General features: G+C 43.4%; 1 protein-coding gene across 1 annotated transcript; it reads right to left on the bottom strand.

The window, feature by feature from the left end:
* Nucleotides 1-245: 245 nt before the first annotated feature.
* On the bottom strand, nt 246-25193 carry FNBP4 (formin binding protein 4). Its single transcript, XM_056850892.1, has 17 exons — nt 25050-25193; nt 22167-22259; nt 20207-20340; nt 19298-19481; nt 18408-18555; nt 18201-18330; nt 15993-16331; nt 14470-14668; nt 14026-14150; nt 12728-12832; nt 12225-12358; nt 11088-11263; nt 9706-10007; nt 8070-8214; nt 7713-7978; nt 6820-6977; nt 246-566 (listed from the first exon to the last, which is right to left on the bottom strand). Exons 1-17 carry the CDS (start codon nt 25171-25173, stop codon nt 476-478), a joined length of 2853 nt encoding a protein of 950 aa, XP_056706870.1. The 5' UTR covers nt 25174-25193; the 3' UTR covers nt 246-475.
* Between the last annotated feature and the right edge of the window lie 252 nt (nt 25194-25445).

Genomic DNA, 25445 nt, shown 5'->3' with positions numbered 1-25445 from the left:
GAGTCCATTCTCCGCGTCAACAATCACCAACAAAGAACAATGCTGCCCAAAACCAAGGTGCTGGCAAAAATCAGGGATTTGACATATTCTACAGCTATGTGAAAAGAATATGCATCCTTCATTTGCCTATTCTGTAACAACAACCTGCAGCTAATGAAAACAGCAATTATAGGTGGACATTTTGTAGCTGGACATTTTGCAGACAGGAGTTAGATGAAACTTTTTTATCTTAGCAAGGCAGTGGAAACAGTATTTCAGTTTTGTTTGAGGTGGTATTTGTAGGAGCTTCTTAACACATTATTTCAGAGGCCTACTTGCCATAAACACCTCCAAAATAATTTCCGAATCCATGGGATCTCTGTCAGGTCATTCAACTGAAATGCTTGTCTTTTCTAAAAGGTAGTTTATTTTACAACAGTGAAACTTTTTGATATGAACTGTACATGTGTGGCTTAAAAAAATGAAGAAAGATGACTCATGTGGTTGAAGTGACTTTCCTCCTCTTGAGCCGAGCTCGCCAGTCTTCAGGCAATGCCTCAAAATTAGCATTTCTCTCTGCCATGCCACTGTCAAAAGCAAGAGGAAAAACATTAGACTAGCAAACCTGCAAAGGAAAAATTACAAAGATCAAAAGTTTTTCCAAAGCCATGTCAGTCTGCAACAACATAACCAAGGAACCTACTTTTTGATATGTTATACTGTGCATATATACAGCATAGTAAAAAAGAAATATTCTGAACCTATTGTACCACTTTTTCAGAGAACAGAAATGCTAACTGGACTGTCCCACATTTATTTGTAAGAGCAGCTCCCTTATCCCATGATTCTGTACCCCTTTTAATCTGATGGCATGATCATGGGGGTCTTGGAGATACTGCATGCAAATAAAATCATCCATTTTGTAAGGTATGCACATACTTCACCTCGAGCAATATTCTTTTTTATGTACACAGAGGCACATATTTATCATGGAAATGCCATCTTCCATTCTGTAAGCAAGCCTTTCAATATAAAGTGTGGCAGAATTTCTGAAATTCCTTACTGCAAAAAAGTAAACCTGGACGAACCTTTTGAGGGCATGTCAAATTTTTCGTTATGTGGTGATTCCACAAATTCTGCCACCCTTCATTGTGCTTCTGAAGTATGAAGCTAGTCAGGTTTCCATCTTCATACAAGCATGTAAGATTTCTGGTGCTGCATGCTGTGACTGCTGGAAAGGGACAGCCCTTCAAAATCAAAGGGGACTTTCATCCACTACAACTCACATTTTGTCTGATGCTGTAGCAGGAGGTGTAACAAACTTCAGCAATTATGCTTTAACTGCAGATAACTGTGATTAGACTGACTTAAGGCTTGCCAACACCACAAGTCACTGTAATTCATAATACTTAGCAACACACCTGCAAACGGCTCAAATTGCCTAGATTTTTGTGTGTGTGCCAAAAACAAGGTATTTTAGGGAGCAGGATAGGGAAACCACTTTAAGCAGCTCTGTGGTTTCTCAGATTACCTATCTACCCTTGACCAATTTCAATCTGGCTTCTGGCTTAGTTTTGGGATGAAAAGCACTCCACTTGCACTGGTGGATCTCAGAATACCGCTGTATAAAAATAATGCTTTCCTTTCGATCCTTCTGGATTGTGATGGGCAGGACAGCCTCCTGTCCATCACAAAGAGAAAAACACCCACTGATGAGCCCATAGGAGTGCTGCTCCAGCATCCAGTCACCTTTGAGAAGGGGGATGAGATGTTGGAGGGAACACAGGAGAAGAGAGGAGTTAAGTTCTGCCTCAGGGAGTGAGCAGTGACAGCTCAGGTCTGACTCAGGAAAAAGAGTGAACAGAGGGAAGGGCAGCTTTGCCTGGTAGTGTGGAAGCAGTTTAGCTCTATCCCTGGGAGGCAAGAATGCTTGGTTCTTGGGCCTGTCTCTGGTGATGAGTAGACCTTGTACAATTTAGTCTGACTCTGGGGAAAGGTCAAGCTGCTGATCTATTCCTTGAGACTAACCTTTAATAAATAAATATTCTAAGTTGTTTATATTCAAATCCTGCCTCAGTGATCTCCATAAATTCCTTGTGCACCACAAAACTTACCTCCCAGCAGCAAACCGAAAGCCTATAGGACAGAGCTTCTCAAACTTTTTCCACTCGTGACCCTTTTTTGCCCGAAAAAACTTTTGGGGGACCCCACCGGGTATATAGGTATATAAAATTGTATATAAAACATTTACTGATAATAAATCATAAAGAAATTTATTTTAAAACAATTCTTTGGTGTACCTATAATTATACCATTTATTAAAGGATTTTAAGGATGGATTTTTTCTCTACTGCAGGGGTGGGGAACCTTTTCCCTGCCAAGGGCCATTTGCATATTTATAACATCATTTGGGGGCCATACCAGGTGTAGATCTCTCTTGGGGGGGGAGATGCCAGGGTTGCCAGGTCTCCAGCCACCACCTGGAGTTTGGCAGCCCTATTAGAGGAAGGGAAGGGGGAGGGATGGAGAAAGGAAGGAACTGGGAAAGGAAAGAGAATGAAGGAACTGGGAAAGGAACGAACGAACGAACGAACGAGAAGGAAGGAACGGGAAGAAAGGATGAAAGGAAGGAAGGAAGTGGGGGGAGGGACAGGAAGGAAGGAAGGAAGGAACTGGGAAAGGAAAGAGAAGAGAAGGAAGGAACGGGAAGAAAGGATGAAAGGGAGGAAGGATGGAAGGAAGAAAAAGAAAGAGGGGGAGGGACAAAGAAAGAAAGAGGGAGGAAGGAACTGGGAATGGAAAGAGAAGGAAGGAATGGGAAGAAAGGATAAAAGGGAAGAAGGAAGGAAGGAAGGAAGAGGGGGAGGGACAGAGAGAAAGAAAGAGAAGGGAGGAACTGGGAAAGGAAAGAAGGAAGGATGGAAGAAAGGAAGGAAGGAAGGAAGGGGGGAGGGACAGAGAGAAAGAAAGAGGAAGGAAGGAACTGGGAAAGGAAAGAGAAGGAAGGAACTGGGGAAGAAAGGATGAAAGGGAGGAAGGAAAAAAGAAGAGGGGGGAGGACGGAGGGAGACAGCAGGCCTTTCTCTGACGGACGTGCGGCTGTTGAGGGGCCACCTGGCCCTCCGCGAGCGTCCTGAGGCAACGGCAGCGGGCGAAAATGGCAGGGAGAGAGGAACCTGAGGAGGATGACGATGGCGGCGGCAGCCTGGAGCTGGACTTTTGGAAGCCGCCTGAGGGGGACGAGGAGGAGGAAGGCGGCGAGGAGGAGCTGCTGCTGGAGCCTGGAGGAGGAGGCCCGGCCTCCTTGCTGCTGGCCTCCCCGCCGCCTGTCAGCTGTTGCGGGGCAAGAGGGGGGGAAGAGGAAGAAGCCAGCCGCGTGCATGCAAGGCAGGAAGCCTTCAGCCCTGCTGACGCGCTGACGCACGCACGGTGGGGGGGGGGGGAGAAAGGTACTGTGTTGGCGCTCTTCCCTGATGCCCCCCTGCAGAAAAAAAGTTACAACCTGCCCTTCGTAGTGCTTAGTCAGGGAGCGCTCGGTGAAGGGGGCTGGGGGGAGGGGGCTGGTGACTTTTTCGCAACCCCAAGATTCAATTACCCACACTTTGAAAAGCTCTGCTATAGAATACCTGGTAACTGAGGGTAAGGTTTATAGTCCAAAACAAACCCAGATCCCAAAGGAGGCAACCCCCCTCAGTAGGCATAAAAAGTCTTGTCACACCCATCTACCTTTTCTAACTTTTGGCCTAGTTTTGGGATGAAAAGCACTTTTCTTACACTGGTGGATCTTAAAATACTGCTGCATAAAGGGAATGCCTTCCTTTCAATCCTGCTGGATCAAGGATTGCTCAATCTATTGGAACAGTTTTAAAAATGGGGTTGAAACACATGGTGTTAAAGTGGTATCAGTATCTTGTATCCAACTGTATACAAAAAGATGAATAATGAAGAATCAGGTGCATGAGACTCATCCTGTCAGGTTCCAGAGTTCAAGCTTTTCGCCCATTCTGTTTAATGTATACGCAAGACATTTGCATGAAATCATCTGAACCTTTATCATCAATATGTCAACGACAAGTTTGCTCTGTACGCCTTTGAATAAGTCATCAGGCAGGGGGGTTTATGTACTAGGCCAGAGCCTGGAGGCTGTAGCCTAGTAGCTGATGGGGAATAAGCTAAAGCTGAATGCAGATAAGCTGGAAGTGTGCTGACTGGTAAAGCACAAACCCCCAAGAATTTCCTTGCTTATAATAGATGAGATCATGATTGAATTTGACCCTCTCAGTAAAGAGCATAGGGGTATGGTTGGGTCCTACCCTTTTAGAAGACCAGGCAAGCGTAATGGCAAATAATGTCTTTTACCAGTTGCATTTGGTACGACTCTCCTTTCATGAGTTCTGAGGATTCAGCTGTGTTAATCCATGCTTCTGCAACTTTGAAGCTAGACTACACTAGAGTTACACTCTTTATGTGGGGCTGTTCTTGAACGTTATACTAAAGCTTCAAATGGTGCAAAATAGATCAGCTCATTTGTTGCTTACAGCATGCAGATGGAAACATATTACTCCCATCTCAGAACTGCTTCTTTGGCAACCAATGTTTCCAAGTCTAATTCAAAGTTCTCGTTATGATCTTTAAACCTCTACAATCTGGACCAAGCTCACTTAAATCTGTCCCAGTATAAACTGTTTGGCACCTCAGATCCTCATATGGCTTCTTCCTATTGGAACCCTCAGAGTAATCTAATCATCCACAGTGCAGGCCCACTTTCTCAGCTGTAGAGATTCTTGTGTCCAATATATGGCAGCTGGGCACACCCTTGCCATCTTGAAATATTGGTTCGCAACAAGCTCTGGGTCTCTGGAAAGATCCTGGCCAAAGTCCACTTCTTGAATACTCAAGGCACTGTGGGTGCCTTCCCTCAAGGCACTTTCTATGTGCCTTCCCTTCACTCAGCATTGTAGAATGCCCTCTCTAAGGAGGTGTATAAGGGTTCCATGCCGGCTGTTAACTGACAGGCCAGACTGTTTGGGAGGAAATGAAGAAGAGGCACACTGCTTTTCTATCTTAATGCTAAATTGATTAGTAGCTGCAGGTCAGGTTTTTTTCTTTTATTCGTTCATTTTTTTGGTAAGCCATCTTGAGCAAGCACATCTGATTGTTTTGATGTGCAACATATACTCTGGACAAGAGGCTACTGTTAGGACAGAATATGGAGAAATAGAATGGTTTCCAATTGGCAAAGGTACCAGACAACGATGTATTTCATCTCCCTGTCCAATCTATATGCAAAACGTATAATAAAAAACCAGATTACATTTAGATGAGGGCAGAGTGAAAAGTGGTTGAAAGAATATTAGCAATTTGAGATATGTAGATAATATCACAGTACTGGCAGAAAATATTGAAGATTTGAAATGACTACTGATGAAGGTTAAAACAGAAACTGCCAAAGCAGGATTACATCTGAACATCAAGAAGACACAACTTTCAAGATGACATTGAAGAAATTTAAATTGTTCAAGATTTTCTATTTCTTGGCTCAATCATCAATCAAAAGGGAGACTGCAACCAAGAAATCAGGAGATTGAGACTGGGAAGGGAAGCCAAGGATCTAGAAGAGAATCTTGTGTAAGGATGTGTTGCTGGCAACCAAGATCAGGATAATTCATGCTACAGTATTCTCCATTGCTATGTATGGGTGTGAAAGTTGGACAATGAAGAAAGCTGACAGGACGAAAGTTGATTTACTTGAAATGTGGTGATGGAGGAGATGTTTATGGATACCATGGTCTGCCAAAAATACAAATAAGTGGGTTCTAGATCAAATCAAGCCTGGGCTCTCCCTAGAAGCTAAAATTACTAAACTGGGGCTAACAGTCCCTAGAAAACACAATAATGCTAGGCAAAGTTGAAGGCAGCAGAAAAAGAGGCTCAAGTTGAGATGGACTGACTCAATCAAGAAAAGCCTTCAGGTTGCAAGACTCGAGCAAGGTTGTTAATTATATGACATTTTGGAGGTTATTCATTCATAGAGTCACCATAAGTCAGAAGTAACACACACACACCTTGAACAAATGATTTTGGGGTGTTGGTGTGAACATGGCATATAAACATTAAATAAATAATTACTGTATCTAATAAAGTTGCTGCTCCCCACTGCAACACAAAAGCAACCAATCCAGGCCACTCACTGACAAAGTAGGAAGTCTCACCATATTCTGGAGACTCTGCCCTCAAAAAGACAAGCTGATCAAAGGAAAAAGATGTACACACACACCTTAATGAGAACAGAGTCTATTCCAAGAGGAAAACACTGATAAGTCACAGCCAATTTATGGCGACCCTGTAGGGGTTTTAAGGCAAGACCTGTTCAGAGGTATTTGCTGTTACCTACTTCTGCATAACAACCCTAGTACTCCTTGGAGGTTTCCCATCCAAATACTAAGCAGGACTGATCCTGCTTAACTTCTGAGATCTGACAAGATTGGACTAGCCTGGGCTATACAGGTCAAGGCAGGATTTTATCAGAGGCTATTTATGGGATACAGTGTGATTTCCCTTCTGTGATTCTTGATGCCCTCAACTTGTAACACTCAATTCTCGGCATTTATGTAAGTGCTTTCAAGTATTCTAAGTGTACACATTAGCTATTTCTTACAACATCCCCATATGGTAGGTATTACTGTCTCCATACAGTAATAAGCAAGACTAGCTTACCTAAAGTGAGTTAGTGGAAGAGGTGCAATTCAGATTAGCGACATTCTGATTCACAGATCAGCCCTTCAGCAAATATGCTACAGCAACTCCTACATCTGTCATACCTTGCAATTCCCATCATACCTGATTAACTGCTGCTGTTTCCATTCCTCGATTCGTTTATGTGACATCACATCCCGGTCCTCATCACTGGAGCTAGAGTTCTCCTCCTCATCTAATTCCCGCTGAATGCTCTGCCACTTTTTTACTAAAGATGGCATCTTTGTCTTGGTCTTTTTTCTCTGTGCCAAAATATTTAGCATGATGCAATGAGGATCAGAGTAATGATATCAGACTACCCCTTGCTCCCAATCGTGACACAGATGCTGGCTAGGATAATGTACAATTTAGGGATGCTCCCTTTCTTACAAGACAGATGGGGAAGCAATATTATAGCATCTTGCTCCTTGACTTCAGTGGGCTTAAAAGGATGTAAATCTATTCAGGATTGCTCTGCTAGTCTTACACTGGGGTAATTCACATCAAGAGAAAAGAAAAAGCTTTGTGAGGATAGTCAAAGAACAGCTTTCAAGTTGCATTTACATTGTATTCTAAGGAAAAGGAAATTCAGCTATTTGAGGTAAGGGATGAAGTTGACTCCTATAATCTCTACAGAGCAAATAAGATTTCTTTCTGGAAAAAAGGCTCTTTTGGCATTTTGGCTAACAGAGCACATTTTCTGGCACAGAAGCCAACACTCTGGCACAAGAACAGGAAAACAAACAGCTTGGAACTAGTAACCTTCCAGGTGATCAGAACTGGCTGACTCATTGTAACATTTTTGGTTTACTTTGCCCATGGGCTTTGGAAATCCCATAGCTCTCTCTGCTTTGAAGATCCTGCGATATCCACCTTATATCCCTCACTGCAAGGTGTACACCAGTGTTCTAAAGTAAAATATTGCACATCACCAGATGCAGCTTGCTGCTCACTTTGGCTCTTCCAGAGGAAAAAAAAATGTAATATTAAGTACTCACCTTGCCACCTCTCTTGAGTTTTTTTGACTTCTCTGAGGGAAGTGTTTTGGGAGCATGTGGAGGTGGTGAGAGAGGAGGTGGTGGTGGTGGTGGTGGTGGCGGCTGTTCTGTAGTGCTGGTGGCAGGTGGAGCTCCTCGAGAAGGAATTGGCTGTGTGGTGCTAGCAGGAAGTCCAATGGAGACACTACACTCTGAATAGCTCATGAGTGCTGGCTGTGTTACTCCAAGGTAACTCTGCTGCAAGCTCATCCCTGGGGTTTGAGGGCCTGCATAAAGAGAGAGAGAAAGATGGGAATATTGCTAGAATTCTCTGCCAAGTATCAAATAGCAAAGAAGAATCTGATTGAGGACACTCACCTGTACCCAGGACAGACTGGCCATAGAGTACTGGACAGCTTCCAATAGTTGCTGCTCGTTGCACCAACCCTGCATTCACTTCAGAGGCTTTCCTTTTTAGAGATTTCTCCAATGGAGGTGTGGCTATACTGCTCTCAGAGTTGCTCTGGAAAGAGAGACAACAGTTTGGGTTGTCAGTAACTGGCTTTTGGAACACTGCACAAACCAATTAATAGGCCAGGGTAATCATTTCCTTAAAGCCAGCGTGGCATAGTGGTTGTGGCAGACTCTAATCTGGAGAACCAGGTTCGATTCCCCACTCCTCCACATGAAGCCTGCTGGGTGACCTTGGGCCAGTCACAGTTCTCGCAGAACTCTCTCAGCCCACGCAGAGGCAGGCAGTGGCAAACCACCTCTGAACATCTCTTGCCATGAAAAACCTACTGGGTCGCCATAAGCCAGCTGTGACTTAATGGTACACACACAATCATTTCCTTGCATAGCTTGATCTGCCAATTTTAATAAATTCAATGGTTTCCTATCAGCCAAAAAAGCCATGTCACATACTTCATTTTCAGTTTCAGAAATCTTTGCACTACTGGGACATTTAAACATTGAACCATCTTCTTTATACACAAAAAACCCTTCTTCCACAAAGTTTTAAATAAAGAGCCTACTTTAACATATAGATGTGCACCTCTGTGTCTAGGAACTTCAGGATTTCTCCAACTATGACACACATAGAAAGGTTTTCAATATTCTATAAGGATCTCTGAAATCTTAATTGTTAACTTGCCTGCATGCTTAACAATCCTTTTTTTAGAAAGGTTTTTTTAAAAACCAACCCTATTCTTGGAATGAGTCATCTTTCAGAAGTTGTCTTGGAAGTGCAGAGATTTGAATGTTAACTACTCAGATCTTACCAATGAGCATCTTTATGGATATTTGACAGGTAATTCTTTGCACAAATGGGACTCTTACTTCCTCTATCTGAAATAGTTCTGTGGTTTCCCCATTTGTATTATCATCATAACATCTTGAGTATTTCCATGCTGCGTATGGGCCAAATCAAATTGTGATTAACACTTCATGAACAAGATAGCACTTTTGTAAGAACTTTATCAGAGCAGCCAAGTAACTGAGAAAAACCACTTTTACAGTATTTATCTACAACTACAGAAACACTCAAACTTCAGCTGCATTAGTTTCCTTTCAGTGAATAACAGTAGACCTTAAGACTACAGTATCGTATACTTTTTGAGGCTTGGCATTTTGAATTCTTTTATTTAATATTGAAAGTATTGGTTGTCCGTCAATTTTCTTCTTTGTTGCATTTTGAATTTTTGGTGTTGAAATTTGTTTTGCGAGTAGCTGAGTACTTCTGCATATTCATATGGTAATGAGAACATTCAGATGAAGTGGATCTTTACCTGGAAGGCCAGTGAGTTTGTGTACAACTACTGTTACATAATCACAATTATGTTGCATTAACTCATTTGATATAATTTGGTTACCTTTACAGGCAACCTTTTCATTCTTAGCAAAAACAATTTCATCATGCAGAACATGAGAGTTTACCGAAAGGAAATTTGCAACTCCATACTGCTCACACAATAATACCTGATACAACCTCCTCAGGGTCTGCACACTACCTCACCTGACTACTGGCAACTGTTGGGCGGAGAAGAGGCTTCAGAACAGCATCTTCCTCTGTTCCTGGTGCAGGTGGCTCCTCATCTTCCTCATCCTCCATTTCTACTTCTTGTATTTCCCCATCTTCCCCAGGTGGTGGAGGTGGTGGTGGAGGAGGCGACTCTGGTGGCGGGGGTGGTGGGGGTGGCATTTCCAAGGGTAAAGGGGGTTGAAGTACAGGGACAGAAGGCTGAAGAACAGTCCAGAAGGGACTAAGAGGCACGAGAGAAGCAGCTGCAGCTAGACCAGACTCCTTACCAAGAGAACCTAAAAGGAAGAACATGTAAAATGTTTGATTACCTCACATCCATACAGGTAAACCATCCAGTGCATCATTTTACCTCTATGTTTTTAGGAATCTTCTTTTTCCAGTGCGAAACATTCCTTGTCAAGTCATCCTTTTGGCTTACGTCATTAAACACCCTACTAAACTAGATCCCCAAACTCTCAAGTGCAACTGGACAATACCTCAATGTAAGCAGCAAGAAACTACACTTCCAGTCCCCAAATGGTGCTGGAGGTATGCTGTGTGAGCTTCGAGGATAGCTAATGTATAGTATGGGTGCAGGAAAAAATTGCTCTGAGCATAATAAATTCCATTCAGTTCACCTTCACTATCCAGCTGAATGTTTAAATACATGAATGCATCTGAGCAACTGTCCTCTTGTATCAGGGGAAAAAAAGACTTTGCCCCTTTTATTTTATATATATAATTCTAAACTTGGATCACAGGTCAACATTAAAAAAAACTTCACAGTCAGGCCATGTATGGATAGAGAGATGTTTCTACAAACTTGGGGGAACCCTCCCAACGTCTGCTGAAAAATCTAGAACCTAAAAAAAGTATACTGGCGTTTTCAAAACTTCAGAATAGTAGCAACAACATGTATGCAAGTGGAGACACTGGAACTTTAAAAAATCCCAACAGAGATCTTGCATATCTAAACCAAGAGATCTTTGAGGCCATTCGGGGGAGTGCTCAACACCTCCAAATATGGAGGAGGCTTCTGGGCCTCATTTAGTGTCAGTCGAGAGGCAGCAATGTGTGAGAGGAGGAAAGAAAGCAAGGAAGCTGAGAAAGGCCATGGGGGATGCTAGTGGGAGGAAAGGGGGAATACGGCCGGTGGAGACAGAAAGGTAGGCGGTTAGTTGGGAAGGCAGCAAGCTGGTAATGGGAAGAGGCTGTGCAGGCTGTCCAGGGGAAGGAATGAGGAAGAGTGTGGGGGAATGCAATCGTCTCCAACAAGTCCTTGCCAGTCCTACCATTTTAATTTCTGTATTGGGATTCTACCCACACCTCCCAAAAACAATCTTCCATCTGGTCAGCAAATCCACCACTTGTAGTACCTGATATGTGATCAGTAGATTCCATACCAGACTCCATTTTCTCCTTCAGTCCTTGTTTAGGAAGAGCTTCTGCTTTATTCTCTAGGTTTTGTCCCTCCTCTTCCTCTTCCCCATCTGGGAACTCCCACTGGGATTCGCCTGTTTGCTCGTTAACATAGAAATAGCGCCTATGGTCCCTAAATCACAAGAAAGAAAACAAGGCTTTACTCTCTCCCCTCTGTACTGACACCATAAAATGGTCCTCTCCCGCGACAGCGGAGTGCTCTCACAGGAAGAACCTCTTGCAGTAGAACTGCTGTTAAAGGCAACAAACAGCTTTGAGGAAGAATATACAATACGGGCTTACTCCAAACTGTTTGTGCTGCTCGGCTCTGTAATCACAGCCCTGACCCTCCACTCCAAGAATAGAGGGTTAGTGAAACTGCCCGCTTGTGACTGGTATACTATAAGGGTTGAAGGATGCACTAGGAAACGGACTTTTTAGGTAGACTCAGGGTTCAATTCCTTCCAGAATAGCAAAGGAGAAACAGCCCAATTTATGAAAGATGGCTGCTCCCCCATGGACTGCTCCAGTCACATTTATGATATTCTTGGTGTCAGACATATTGAATTGTTACTGAGAGGGAGAGGATCTGGGAGCTGAAAAACAAAAGAGCAAAGATTTCAAATAAACAAAAATAATCAAGAAAGCCAAATATAAGAAGAAATAGTTTGGTCTGACCTGCTGGCAGGAGATAGTAATCTTGTTCTTCGTTGTGATCCTCAGTCAGTGAGCTTTCCATAAGGACACAGATGTTACTTGGGAGCGGAGTTCCTGAGATCCTGCAATGTGCACAGAGCTCTCGCATGCGCGACCCCCCGTGCCCGCCCTCCTTAGCGCATTTACACTCAAGAGTAACACCAGCTCTGTCCAATCGCGGAATCAAATCCATTTCAACACACTTAACACAGACTTTATATCTCTCCAATTTTTGTGGCTGGCCAGAACTCTGTATGTGCCAGAGGCTCTCTGCCCGCTCAGCACCGCTAAGTGCAGCTGCTCTCAGTCTCCAGACAGATGACGGCACGTCGGCAGGTGGTGATGGTCACAAATCATGTCTGAGATGTGAAAGGTGAAAGGGGGAGAAGAGTGCGTACCTGTCCCAGTGGCAGGACCAGCCTTTAGGGGCGGCGTTTATTTCATACTGTTTTAGCTGTTCAGCTGCATCTTGCAATTTGCGTTTGAGGTAGTTTCCTTGGAGAGCTCCTTCCCGCCAATCTGCAATACGAGTCTATGGCAGAGAAGCAAGAAAGAATGAAACATCTGGAGACAATTGGCCTTCAACATCCCACTGGACCCTGCCATCCCAGACAATGCTAGCTCATTGCCACACGTGGCAAAACAAATGACATACAACAAGATCAAGGAGATGATGCAAAGACCAACAAGGCCTTACATACAATGCTGAATTAAAGCATTCAGCTGAGGAGGTAGTGACGGGAGTGGGGAAGGGGGCAGAAAGGACAAAGATCCTTCTGTCCCAGCCACAGTACCTAAACTTGCTACATTCAGTCCTCTCATACAGCAGTGCTGTCAGCTCTTTGACTCCCCATACTACCAGTATATAATCTATTTCAACAAAAGCTAAAACTTCAGTTACCTCAGTCTGCAACAGTAGCATGTGGAAGTTAGAGATGGATTGTCTACTGATGCCCAAGAACTCAAGCTTGCTTATCAACATGTTGGCCAGCTCTCCAATCTGAAACTGCCAGAAATAAGGCAAGCAAGAGGTCAAGAATTTGTCAGTCACAAGGCTATTACACTAATCCCTGAAGCATACAGACAACATCTGTTTTAACAAGATGTGTGACCTAAGCAGCATCTGGCAATTGATGGAATTTGATAAGTTTTGTGACAGTCAGTTTAATTCTAGAGAATGCTAGAGTATACTCCTCATGGAACACTTTGATATTCCTGCCAGGACAAAATTAAATATTCTTGTCTTTAGCTACGGGGGTTACATAACCCATACATACAATGTGATTTATTCCACTGTAGTTTATTTTCATACAAGAAAGGTTGTTTCCCAACAGTAATTTTTAAAAATAACAACAAATAATTAGGAAACACCAAAACACATATTACCCAACAACGTCTCTCGCTATTTACCTCACTAACATGCATCTTAAAGATAACATATTTCAGTGCCGCTTTTCCAAGGTGCCAAAAAGTAAAAAGACACTCTCATCTGATGATGACTTTGAATGTGTCAGTAAAAAGCAATGCCAGAAATCACCCTAAGGCATAATCATAACTTAGAACAATTTCAAAAGCATTCTGTGCAATAAGCTGCAAGACCTTCAGAGTCCCTCAGGCCAGGTTAAGTAAAAACTGGGATCCAAGGGCCACTTCACACCACAGGAGAGAGAAAAAGAACATGGGAGAGTGACTTTAAGAAAAAAGAACTGACTCTTTTTCCTGCTAACCTGGTCTGCATGACTGTATGGCAACCAGCTACATGCACATATTCACTACAAGCTCGGGTCTCAGGCAATTTATTTATACCTTACTTTTCTTCCCCAATGGGGACATGAAGAGGCTTACAACACTGTTCTCCACTCCATCATTTTATCCTAACAACCACCCTGTGAGGTAGGTTAGGCCAAGAAAGCAGCTGGCCCAAGTCACCCAGTGACCTTTCATGGTAGAGTGGGGATTCAAACCTGGGTCTCCCAGATCTGACAGTCTAAACACTATATCAAGGAAAGTGTGAATCTATTACTTTCTTGAAGAATTGTTTGTTGATACATGTGCAGAGAGGACATACATGATTGGTCATTGAGAAAAAAAGAAAGAACATCTAAGTCTCTCTGAAGGCACACAATCACGAATGTGAATTTAGCCCAAGTAGTACTGTCCTAACAAGGAGAGCTTCATGCCTGCTTTGGCCCATGGTACCTTTAAGTCCTGGTCTTCATCTTCCACTTTGACAGACCCTTGTGTTTTCACTTTTTCTTGTAATTCTTCTGTGTCCAACTCATTGCCTGAGTTCTCATCAGCAACCTCTGTCTCTTCCTTCATCACTGGACAGAGAGCAAGAAAATAGAACATATTTGTAAGCCTCGTTCTCCACTAGCCATTCCTTACAAAGGAAGGTAGAAAAAAGATACAGAAAATTTGCCTGAAGGTAGAAAAAAAGATACAGAAAATCCTGATTTTCAACCTAGCTGTAAGAGTCATGTGAGACAATGCATTGCGATTAGAGTAAGAAGCTTTAGAAGAGTGACCAACAGCTGGTTACTTTATATTGAAAATATTTAGTACTAATCACAAAACTTAAACTGCCCTCATTATTGGATAGAAGCTTGGAGATCTGATATGGCCCTTTGGCAGAAGACTTGCCTGTTTCCCCAGGTTCAGGACTCTCCTGTCCTGTCTTACTTGACCCTCGGCTGGTGGATTCTGGGCTGGCAACCCCAAATAGCTTCCATTTCCCTTGCTTTGGTAGCAACCGCCGTGCTAGATCTGATTGACTCCCCTCAGAAAGGGGACTAGAGCCTGAAATACTCCCATCACCTTCTTCCAAAGCTCGCAGTTCTGCCTAGAAAAAGGGATATTAATTTAGTACCACAGAAACAAGTTCATTTGTTTCACCTTTTATCCTTGCAGCTCTTATTTGTAATCACCCTGATCTGTATAGAACAACCTCCTTCTACACATGAAGCATTTCCTTTCCTCCTTTTAAATCTTTCTTCAAAACCCACTTCTTTTAACCAAGTCCTTCCTCGAATTACAGCAATAAAAGTACTTACTTTTTCCATTTCTAATACCCACTACTCACTTTAAATCCACCATCATTTTCCATGCTTCCCTGAATTATCCACCTAACACAAAATCTATGCCCTCTGAGCAAAGTCTGTGTTAATTCTGTGTCCTGCACAGTGCCCACCATGCTGCTAACACTATATAAATGTGTAGTAGTAGCAGGGAAGACCTAATATCGTTTTGTATTCTATGGCTATATTGTACAGGATAGGACAGCCTACTACTGCCTTGAGACCACATGAGAAAGGTGGACTGTAAATAATGTAAATAAATAAATACAATGAGGGCTTGTTCTTCCCACAGTGCACCAACAGTACAGCATCTCCATTGATTGAAGGACATGCGATTTTTGCCAATTCCTTCCTCCCACTCTAGATGCCCACTGCATCCCCTATGTCATTCACATTTGTTTCTTACTTGTTGGATGCAAATCCACATTTCCCCCTCAATGCTGTACTTTTGCTAGGCTATCAGATTTTCCCACTCAACCCACAATATTTCATACCTGGAAAAATACAGTACATCTCCAAATCAGAGCAAACACTGCTGTTCCTATGCTCCTAATTGATACCTAATTGAGCAAAACGACTTCTCCTGCTTCACCCTCTCTTCAAATGCATTCATCACTTGGTAGATTAAAAAAAACAGTTCTGTAAAGACTGTGCATCCCTCACTGAACAACCCCGATGGTGGAGCACTTAGTCAACTGGGAGGAAGGAGAAAGGAGATCCGATTCATAACAGAGGTGCATGCCTCTTCTGCCATTCTGTAAGCCCTCATCATATTATTCGAAGACTGTGCACTCCTCCACTTGTAACATGCATTGCTTTTCCCCTCCCGCACCCCCCAAAAAAGACAAATGCTACACACAGTTTTAGAATTGTTCCTGCAGGGCAGGCTTGTATCTTACAAAAGTCAGGGCTCACAATTTCTCAGAATCAAAAGAGGCTCTTGCATGGGATCTTTCTGCCTCGACAGAGACAGCAAATGTCACCTTTCAGCCTTACTCTAGTGTAAGTTATTTTCTTGTTTCCCAACTGATAAACTCATTTGAGTCCCATTAAGAAAGAAACCCTATATCTCCAAGGGAACTCACTCACCTTCTTCCTTTCCAAGACCATCTCCAGCTCAAGAGTGTCCTGCTCTTCCTCCTCCTCTGCACTTTCCTCCGATTGCACCACACTGCACAAGTCCTCCTGAGAAGGATCATCGCCAATATCTCTGTTGCCTTCCAGCTCCTCAGCAACAGTTGTTGTTTGCTCTACTGTCACATCCCCTTCCATCAAGGGCTCCAGCTCTTCCTTACAGATAACCTTCCTCCTCCAGCGCTCTTCTTCCTCCTTCACCACCTCCGGAAGTAACGGAGCCAGCAGTGATGCAGCCACTCCCTTTTTCTCTTCTTCACTGCTTGAAAGGGCTTGGATACCTTCATTCACTTCCTGTTAAATTAATGAGATTTTGTTCCAAAATACTGACTTTCTAAAGCCCATGACATAACAATTAAAGCCATCTTACAGATACAAGAATTGCTAGGCTAATGACTGGAGAGATCATTTTAGTCATTAGTCCATTTCACACCTAGGTCACCTGCCATGTATAAACACAGGTGTGAGCTCCTGCAAGCCAAACGGTGATAAGGAAGATACTGCTTATTTCAGCTACAGAAGGCCCAACCTTTGCCCCAATGTATCAGAGGACCTTCCCCCTTCCTTTTCATATGCCTCTTTGTGAATGCTACTTTGTTTTACAACTGGTCAGTTTATACACTGAGGCATAGCTGCTACTATCCCTACTCAAATATTTCCTTTACCATAATTGTTTCTGCTATCATCTCTACACCACTGCTACTGAAGAGGATTATTCAAGCCAGTGATTCTTGTGAAGATGTCATCTGAAATTAAATGCAAAACGTTCCTCTTCACCATGTGAAGAAGACGGGTACTGAAGCAAGATGCACAATATACATCATGAAAGTGATCGGAAAAAGTATGTCTGAATCTGCTGATAGCTAGGGCAGGGCTGAAAATGTTAAGCAGGACTGAAACTCTGCACCACCAGGGAGAACACATTGAAAACCCCGACCAACATAGGTAGATGCAAGAATGCAACAATGTCAACAGGAATTCATAGATGTTATCCACTTGCTTCCACCTGGTAAGATAAAACAACTCATCTTCCTAGCAAGTTACTCTATAAATTCCTACAGCAAGCTGCAGCTAATACTCCTGTCACACACAGGATAATGGGTTAAGTGGTATAAACCCACACAATCAATTCCATGTAGAAACAGTTTAGCTACTTTTTCAAGGCATAGACTCAGCAAAACTAATGCTGCCATTTATTCATAATATTACAATACAATTTTTCTGTAGATGGCTACCTCTTTTGGCCTGAGCCCTCAAGAGTGCTATACTCATGGAGCGGCTTACAATCCCAATGCCAAAGGAGGTCAGGACGATTTCAGCTTACATTTGAGCTTTTCCAGTGGTAGCTCCACTGTCCTGTGGAATGGGATGTCTAGAGAAGCATGGGAAGTGATATTTCTGGCTATTTTTAAGGGGGGGAAATGAAAGAATTATTTAAAAGGGCCTTTGGAAGCTTACCTGTTTTGCTGACTGCCTGATAATCTGCCATTGTTGGTTTTAATGTTTATGGTATTGCCTGTATTTATGGAAACCGCTTTGAGTGTAAGACAGAAAAGCAGTATAACTTTTAAAGATTATTACCACCACCATCACCCATGCAGGCAATATGCGTGTCTAAGCATGTTCTACGTCTACAGTTTTCACCATAGCAAGCATGGAATTTGTTGCCAGACATCCTGGGAACCTCAACTTGTATTTTAAGAAAAACAAGTTACTCGTTTGCACTACTACCCTTCAAAGTAGGGCCAGCATTTAATGAAGGTTCAAAAACCAGAGGGAACACACTCAGAGCTTATACTAACAAGGGGAAATGATGTTCAGATACATCAGGGATTGAATTTGAGACGATCTGCATGTAAAGTATGTGCCTTACTACTGAGCTGTGAAACCCCTTCCTTTGCCAAGACGGTTCTCCAGATGGAACAGGGCAAATCCATCCATGACTTATTTATAACATTTAATAGTATGCGATGCTGCTAAGATACTTTCAAAGGTTGTTTCTGCCTTGGTGCTTGCAGTGTGCTCTCAATATTGTGTCATCCAGATAAACAGAACACTCTGTACCCATACACAACAGATACTCCAAAGAACAACAACATTTTCTGGTGAAGTTACAAGAGTAGACACAAATATGGTCTCTACACCAGCCAGAGTGATACTGACCTTCTTCAGCTCATGCTTAAAGGGGGCTGTCTTGCGTCCAGCACTGCCAGCAACAGCACCACCACCACTTTTACCCTGGGAGCTTAGGTCTGCAGCCATCAAATAGTTTTCATCAGCTTCTGTTACAGAACTAATAGAACAGCATACTTAGTAATGGAAACTCAAGGACCTTCAAATTTCAGCTGGCATGCTGGTGGCCCTTCTTACCCATGCTGGTAATGCTGGAGACCTTGCACCTGTGTTGCCAGGTCCTGGGGGAGTTCCCAAGTGACCTCGTTGGTCTGAGTATTCCAGTAATAATAGCAGCCTGTGTTTTCATCCCAAACTTCCTGCCAGTCTCCCATCTCAACTCCCACTGCAAAAAGAATGCAAGACTTCAATGAGTAGGCACCTCCATTAGGGTTGCAGACAAATAAATACAAACTATAGTACTGAGTATCCTCATCTATATGCCACAGGAGACAGATAATGGTTGTGAATGTATCCTTTCACCACTCGCACTACTGCCACTCACTGAACAGCACAAACTTGGCAGATTAATTATTGCAGAATCTTAGCTTTCACCTTCCCCCATCACAGACTCCAAATAAAGGGAAGAGACACTGGAATTAAGGATCCTATTTATCCTTGCTATTCATATGTAGAATACCTTCCTTCCTCCCCAAAAGGCATTTAAAGCAGCTCACATCTTTCTCCTCTTCTCCATTTTATCCACACAACCATCCTATGAGGTAGGTTAGGCTAAGACTGTGTGACTGGTCCAAGGTCACCCAGCAAGCTTCCATTGCAGAGTGGGATTTGAACCAGGGTCCTCCAATAGGGAGAATGGAGGAGGTGCCATCAGATTTACAACATGGAAGTCATTTCCAGGACAAACCCAGAAACCATCCTGGAACCCGTCAATGCAATATCACTTCCAGGTTCAGCCTGGATATGATGTCACACCATTGACGTGACAGTGAATTCTGGTTCATTTTTTCTCCCATCATCCTACCAAGCAGTAAGAGTTCGGGGCTGCTGACAGGAGGTCTCCCACCGGCAGCCCTATAGTCTGAAACTCTAACCACTATACCACACTGGTTCTATATGGAACTCACCTCCTACCAGCGAGCACTGAGTGTCATACTGCCATTCTGTTGCTTGATCTGTTCCATTTGTAGTTGATAAAATTTGACTGGTGACAGATTCCTTGGGCTCTGGGCGTGGAGGGGTTGGAGGTGGAGCAGCAGAAGAAACAACAGTTTCAGAAGGCTGGGAAGGAGCTGTAATTGCATCTATTTCCTTTAAAAATGAAATAAAACCAACAAGAGGACAAATGGAAAAACGATATTTGGTTCAAATCATCCACACTGGGAACAATGCAAAAACAGCCAAGTCAATGATTTAAACATTTTCAGCCTGTCATCTTTAACACACTGGTCTATTGCCCCCTTATTTTATCCATTTCCTGTCTGCCTTTTTTGCCATCAAGTCACAGCTGACTTATGGAGACCCTGTGTTTTCAAGGCAAAAGACTAACAGAGGTGGTTTGCCACTGCCTGTTTCTGCGTCACAACCTTAATATTCCTTGACGGCCTCTCATCCAAATAGTAACCAGGGCCAACCCTGCTTAGCCTCCGGAATCTGATGAGATTGGGCTATCCTGGGCTATCCAGGTCAGGGCTCCTGTCTGCCTTACAAACTATAATTTATTTCGCGATGGGTAGCCATGTTAGTCAGTCAACAGCAGTAGAAAAGAGCAAAGGTCCAATAGCACCTTAAAGACTAACAAAATTTCTGGCAGACACAACTCACTTCTGCAGATACAACTAGAATATGATTCCATCTATCCTTAAGTAGAGAAGAGTGAATTAGACACACAATGGTAATGTAAATGTCAAAAGCAAGTAAATGACATTAGCAGGTGTGATTGGATTAGGTGTGATATGCACAGGGGTAGAGGGAAATTTCCCCACATCTACTACAAAGTTAGTCAATCACTGAACCAAAACAGAATTCCTACTAACCGCTAGAAAGTTTGCCAGGGTGCTGTCAATATCTGTCGAATTATTGCTATTTGCCCCTGTAGACTGTAGTTTGACAGGTATCTCATTGTCTTCTTCATCACTGTCTGCATAGGCACCAAGCAAACATAAGCCACCTAGAAGAAAAAAGGCATAATGACCACGAATCTAGCCAGCTTTCCCTCTCACTCTCACCCAATTCCCCTCCTTGCTGCAGTTCCTGCCCCACATACCTTTTGTCCATGAAGCTCCCACGAACCCTAGCATGGCCTTTCTGAGGGTCAACAGAGAACCCTGCTTCCCCACTTTTCATCAGTGGAAAAGCTGATGCAACTCCATATCTACCAATGTACAGCAGCTTAATATTATAATCACCAAAAGAAGGATTCAGGAGTTGAAATATTTTTTTGCGGAGCCCCACCCCCAAAGAAGGGGGGAGAAATGCTGTGCCAAACCAATTACACATTACATAGTACTCACTTCCGTAAGAAATGCCTCAAAGGCATTTTATAGCAGTGCAGCAAAAAGGGTTTTCTTTTTAAACAATTTTGCACTTTGAAACGTATTACATTCCTTCCACTCAACCTAAAAAACTCTGTCCCTCTCCAATTCTCTTACTCGCAAAGGTCAAACAAAAACTGTAGAGGTCTATTAGTAGGCCTAACAATCCCAGGACAAACTCAGCAAGTCATTCCATGCAAGATTAGGGCTTCATAAGGCTTGTCATTGTACCAAGAGAGTGATGATGCAAGCTTTCAGTCCAAGCCACATTGAACAAGTTGTACTGGCAAGCCATCATTTGTACTGCTATTAGACTATGCTACAAAAGCAAATTAGTACACTCCAGTTTTGAAGACTGACATTACTGTTGCTGACACAAATCTCTACTTCATTCCAGAGATGAAATTATTTGATGAGCCAGCAAACAGCCCTGCACTATATTCCAAAGCATTTTGTTACTGGCAAAACAAAATGCTCAGATTTTTTTCTTCATCATTAATATATGAAAGAATACCTGGAAAGTTGTTTCTAATTTTTTTACAGTAAGAATGCAGAGTTCATCTACCCAGATGTATGTAAAAATCTAGACAAGCTGACAGCAGACACGCTGTCTTAAAAGGTTCAACCAACTATGTATAGATTGCGAATTCCCCCCATATTATGGGCTATAGCATTCTTTACAATAATCAAAAGATGCTTTTGATTTTTAACAACCTATTCTGTTGTATAAGCTAAGAAAGTTTAGAATCTGACCAGACTTCCACAAAGTCCTTCAACAATAACCGTTTTTTTAATAAATAAAGGGCTTAATATTCCATATGTTTCAAAGATAAAACAAAAAACATTTTCTTAATAAAAAAGCACTTAAGAGATCCATCACACAGCAGACAGTTGCCTTTACTATGCTCTTAAGAATTATCCGGACATCCCATATCTGGACTGATCCAGACCTTTCGAGCCAGAATGCAGGCAGATCCATGCTGCCTTCTTTCAATGTTTCCTCTTGTCTAAAAAAATTATAATACTGTGTACACTGCATCATTGGTGGAGACTGAAAGCCTGCCACTGTTATTGTTTGTTTGATGTTGCTCTTGTTTAACAGCTGATACAGGTATTCTGGTGAGATATTCTGGTGAGATAGTTACACCTTTGCTTTCTGATGGTTCAATGTACACAAACATTATATAAAATATTGTTTAAAATTACATTCAGACTATGTGTAAAAAGTGTATATGAAACATAAATTAATTTGGGTAACGTCCCCAAGATATCTCATTATGTATATGCAAAAATTCCAAAATATTCCAATATACAGAAAGATCCGAAATATGGACCACTACTGGTTCCAAGCAGTCCAGATACAGGATACTCAACCTGTACTTGTTTTATTATCTACAGTGAACCAACTTTTTAATCTTCATAACTACAGATTAGGGTATAAGGAAATAGAGCAAGATTGTACCTGTTGGTTTGACAGCCACAGGCCCAACAGGCATCCTACATTGGGCTGGGTTTGGAGCTGTTCTTTGAGATTCTTCTGTTGCCTCAAATTCATCTGGAAAAAGTTACATGCAAACAAAAAATTCTTCAGAAGGATTCAGCAAAATTTACTGGATTCTCCAAAAACTAATTAAATGGCAGCATACATATACTTATCTATTCTACTGAAGAATAGCAAAATAGTTGATACATTTTAGTGGCACCACAGAACTTCTGTCAGTGCATGGAGAACTTGCTATGTTTTACAACTATTTTCAACTTCTTACTTAGAAGAACAAAAATAACACATTATATAGCAGCAGCCATTAAAATATGTCTATTTAAGGGAAGCTCTGTATTTGAGAACTAACAGCAGTTCTAGAAACATTTATGTTTTCATTCACTCCAAGTAAAAATCATAGAGTATTCATGGAGCACATGGGCAGACAGACTCCTAAAAGGTGGCACAGTACACTCCCTGAATACATTTTGCATTTTACCTCTGCATCCTGACTTTCTTTGAAATACCCCTCCCACCTTCACACTGGGATATAAGAAATCAGGGATCTCCATTCGTACGTGTATCTGATGAAGGGAGAATTGACTCTCACAAACTTATACCCCCTTCCTCCAAATCTTCTTGGTTTCTAAGGTGCTACTGCACTCGACTCTAGTTGCTCTATTACAGACCAACACAGCTATCCTCTACAACTATCTTCCTCTCTTTCCACCCAGTTTAAATTATCAACAAAATAGCTCCAAAAAGAAGGCATGCACTTTCTCTCCCTGAGTTACTCAGATTGTCCTTGTCAACAAAACAATCAACTGGATACCACTGTTCAACAAGCATCACCAACAGAGAAAAAAAGATAGCATTTAGACTCATTAGAATGATATGTAGCCCACAAGAACAATACAAAGCAATTCAGGGCACAAACCTCTATGTTAATTTTTTTTAGCCATTAGCAGGCCATTCTAAACAGCAAGGCTAACTTTACCTTCCCCATTTTCTCCCAATGTTGCATACCATACAATACCATTTACTTTGCAGTTAGCTCATTACAGGGTACCACATTACTTTTGGACAAAGCATTAACACAGTTCTCGTAATTCTGAAGGCCTGTACCAGAAAATCATTTCATAGTGCAATACATGTGCAATTGTAATTCATTTGCTAGGTAGAACATTGATATTTTGTCACTGGGAAAATAGCCTTAGTCCAGCTAGCAAGTCCATTGCTATTTTGAGTGCCACATACTGTGGTTGCAGGACTGTAGTAGACAGATCTACCAGGAATTGCCTATACTACCACTAGTGAAAAATTATTACACTCCATTCCATATCTTTCTGTGAAAATTTGTATTGTCTTGTACTTGTTTGCAGCCTCAAATGACAAAGTTTACTTTGTCAGAAGTGACAAGGTGAGCTTTGACTCACAGAAGTGAATGACCTGGAAAATTTTGTTAGTCTTTTAAGGTGCCACCGGACTCAAACTTAGGCTGATTCAGACACGGTCCTTTTTGCCTTTGGACCAGTAAACTAATCCACAACCACTGGCTAGAATAAGATAAAAAAGGTCCCTCAGTTATCCTTGCCTATTTTGCACATAAACCAAAGTAACTGTTTTGGGGAGTTACTGGATCATAACCAGTTAGATCTTTTGTTTGTTTTCAATGAGTAAGTAGAGCATAATATAAACGCCTAGTTAAAGTTGTGAAAGAGCTCGGATGGACTTAAAACTGAAAACCACACCAGAACAGATTTACTCGGAGGGGGCCTGAAAAATAAAACAGGGGCCCCCGTGGCACCGTAAAGACTAACGACGTTTATTCCAGCATGAGCCTTAGTGAGTCAGAACGCCCTCCCGAGTCATAAATCGGCCGGACTGTTTCCTCAGCGGTGTGTGTGTGTTAAGTGCCGTCAAGTCGCTTCCGACTCATGGCGACCCTATGAATGAAAGTCCTCCAAAATGTCCTATCTTTGACAGCCTTGCTCAGATCTTGCAAATTGAAGGCTGTGGCTTCCTTTATTGAGTCAATCCATCTCTTGTTGGGTCTTCCTCTTTTCCTGCTGCCCTCAACTTTTCCTAGCATGACTGTCTTTTCCAGTGACTCTTGTCGTCTCATGACGTGACCAAAATACGACAGCTTCAGTTTAGTCATTTTAGCTTCTAGGGTCAGTTCAGGCTTGATTTGATCTAGAACCCACTGATTTGTTTTTTTGGCCGTCCACGGAATCCGTAACCCTCTCCTCCAACACCCCATTTCAAAGGAATCTATTTTCTTCCTATCAGCTTCCTTCACTGTCCAGCTTTCACACCCATACATAGTAATAGGGAATACGATGGCATGAATTAATCTAGTCTTGGTGGCCAGAGTCACATCCTTACACTTGTCCTCAGCGGTACAAATTGCGATAACCATGGCCTTCACAGCGAGGATGAACAAAAAAAGAGAGGGACCGAGAAGAGACACAGAGCGCTTCGGCTGATGGCAAAACGCTTGAAAGCAACGGCGAGACCAACGGCTGATCCAGACGGCGAAACTGTGAGGCTTTAAACCGAGGCGAAAGGGCGGCCAAACGCGTCACTCCTGCCTTTGACCTCCGTGTCTGCGGTCGGCCCCACCGCTACGGCGCAGGGCCTGCCCAGGAGGGTGGGGAGAGGCCGCCGCTCCGCAACGGGGGCGCCGGGGGGGGGGCAACCAGCGCGCAAACGGAGCCAAACCCCCACCCCGGCGGGAGGAGCAGAGGCGCGGGACGCGGCCCAGAGCCGCGCGGCGCCAAACCAACCCCGCCCGCCCCTCAAGCCCAGCCCAGCCCTAGGCCGCGCGGCCTGCCTGTCCTGCCTGCCTGCCTGGGCCCTCACCCGCCTCCGAGGCCGAATCCCCATCGCCTGGCGCGGCTTCTTCCCGGCCGCCGCGAGGCCCCGGCGGTGACAGCTGCAGGATAGGCCGGCGCCCCACCGGCGCCGCCCGCGACTTCTTCCCCATCGAGGCCTGCCGCGCTTCCCGCTCCCGCGGCGAAGCCGAGCCGGAAAAGAGAGAGCGGCGGGGCGAGGGGAGGCCGGGCCTGTCAGGGGAGGGCGGGGCGGGGCGGGGCCGGGCCGCAAGGAGAGCCGGGATGCCGGGGCGGGGCCTGCGGCCACCATGGACCCGGGCCTGGCAGCGGGGACTGTTGTGTGTGGCTCGCCCGCGGCCGTGTGCGGGTCGCCCGCGTGAGCTGCAACGGGTCTTGAAGGAGTCAGACTTCAAAGTCGCAAGGC

This window comes from Euleptes europaea, chromosome 6 (genome assembly GCF_029931775.1).
Source record: "Euleptes europaea isolate rEulEur1 chromosome 6, rEulEur1.hap1, whole genome shotgun sequence".
In the NCBI taxonomy this organism is placed as follows: domain Eukaryota; kingdom Metazoa; phylum Chordata; class Lepidosauria; order Squamata; family Sphaerodactylidae; genus Euleptes; species Euleptes europaea.
Note: the sequence above shows the minus strand (reverse complement) of the source record. Positions and strands in the feature narration are given on the sequence as shown.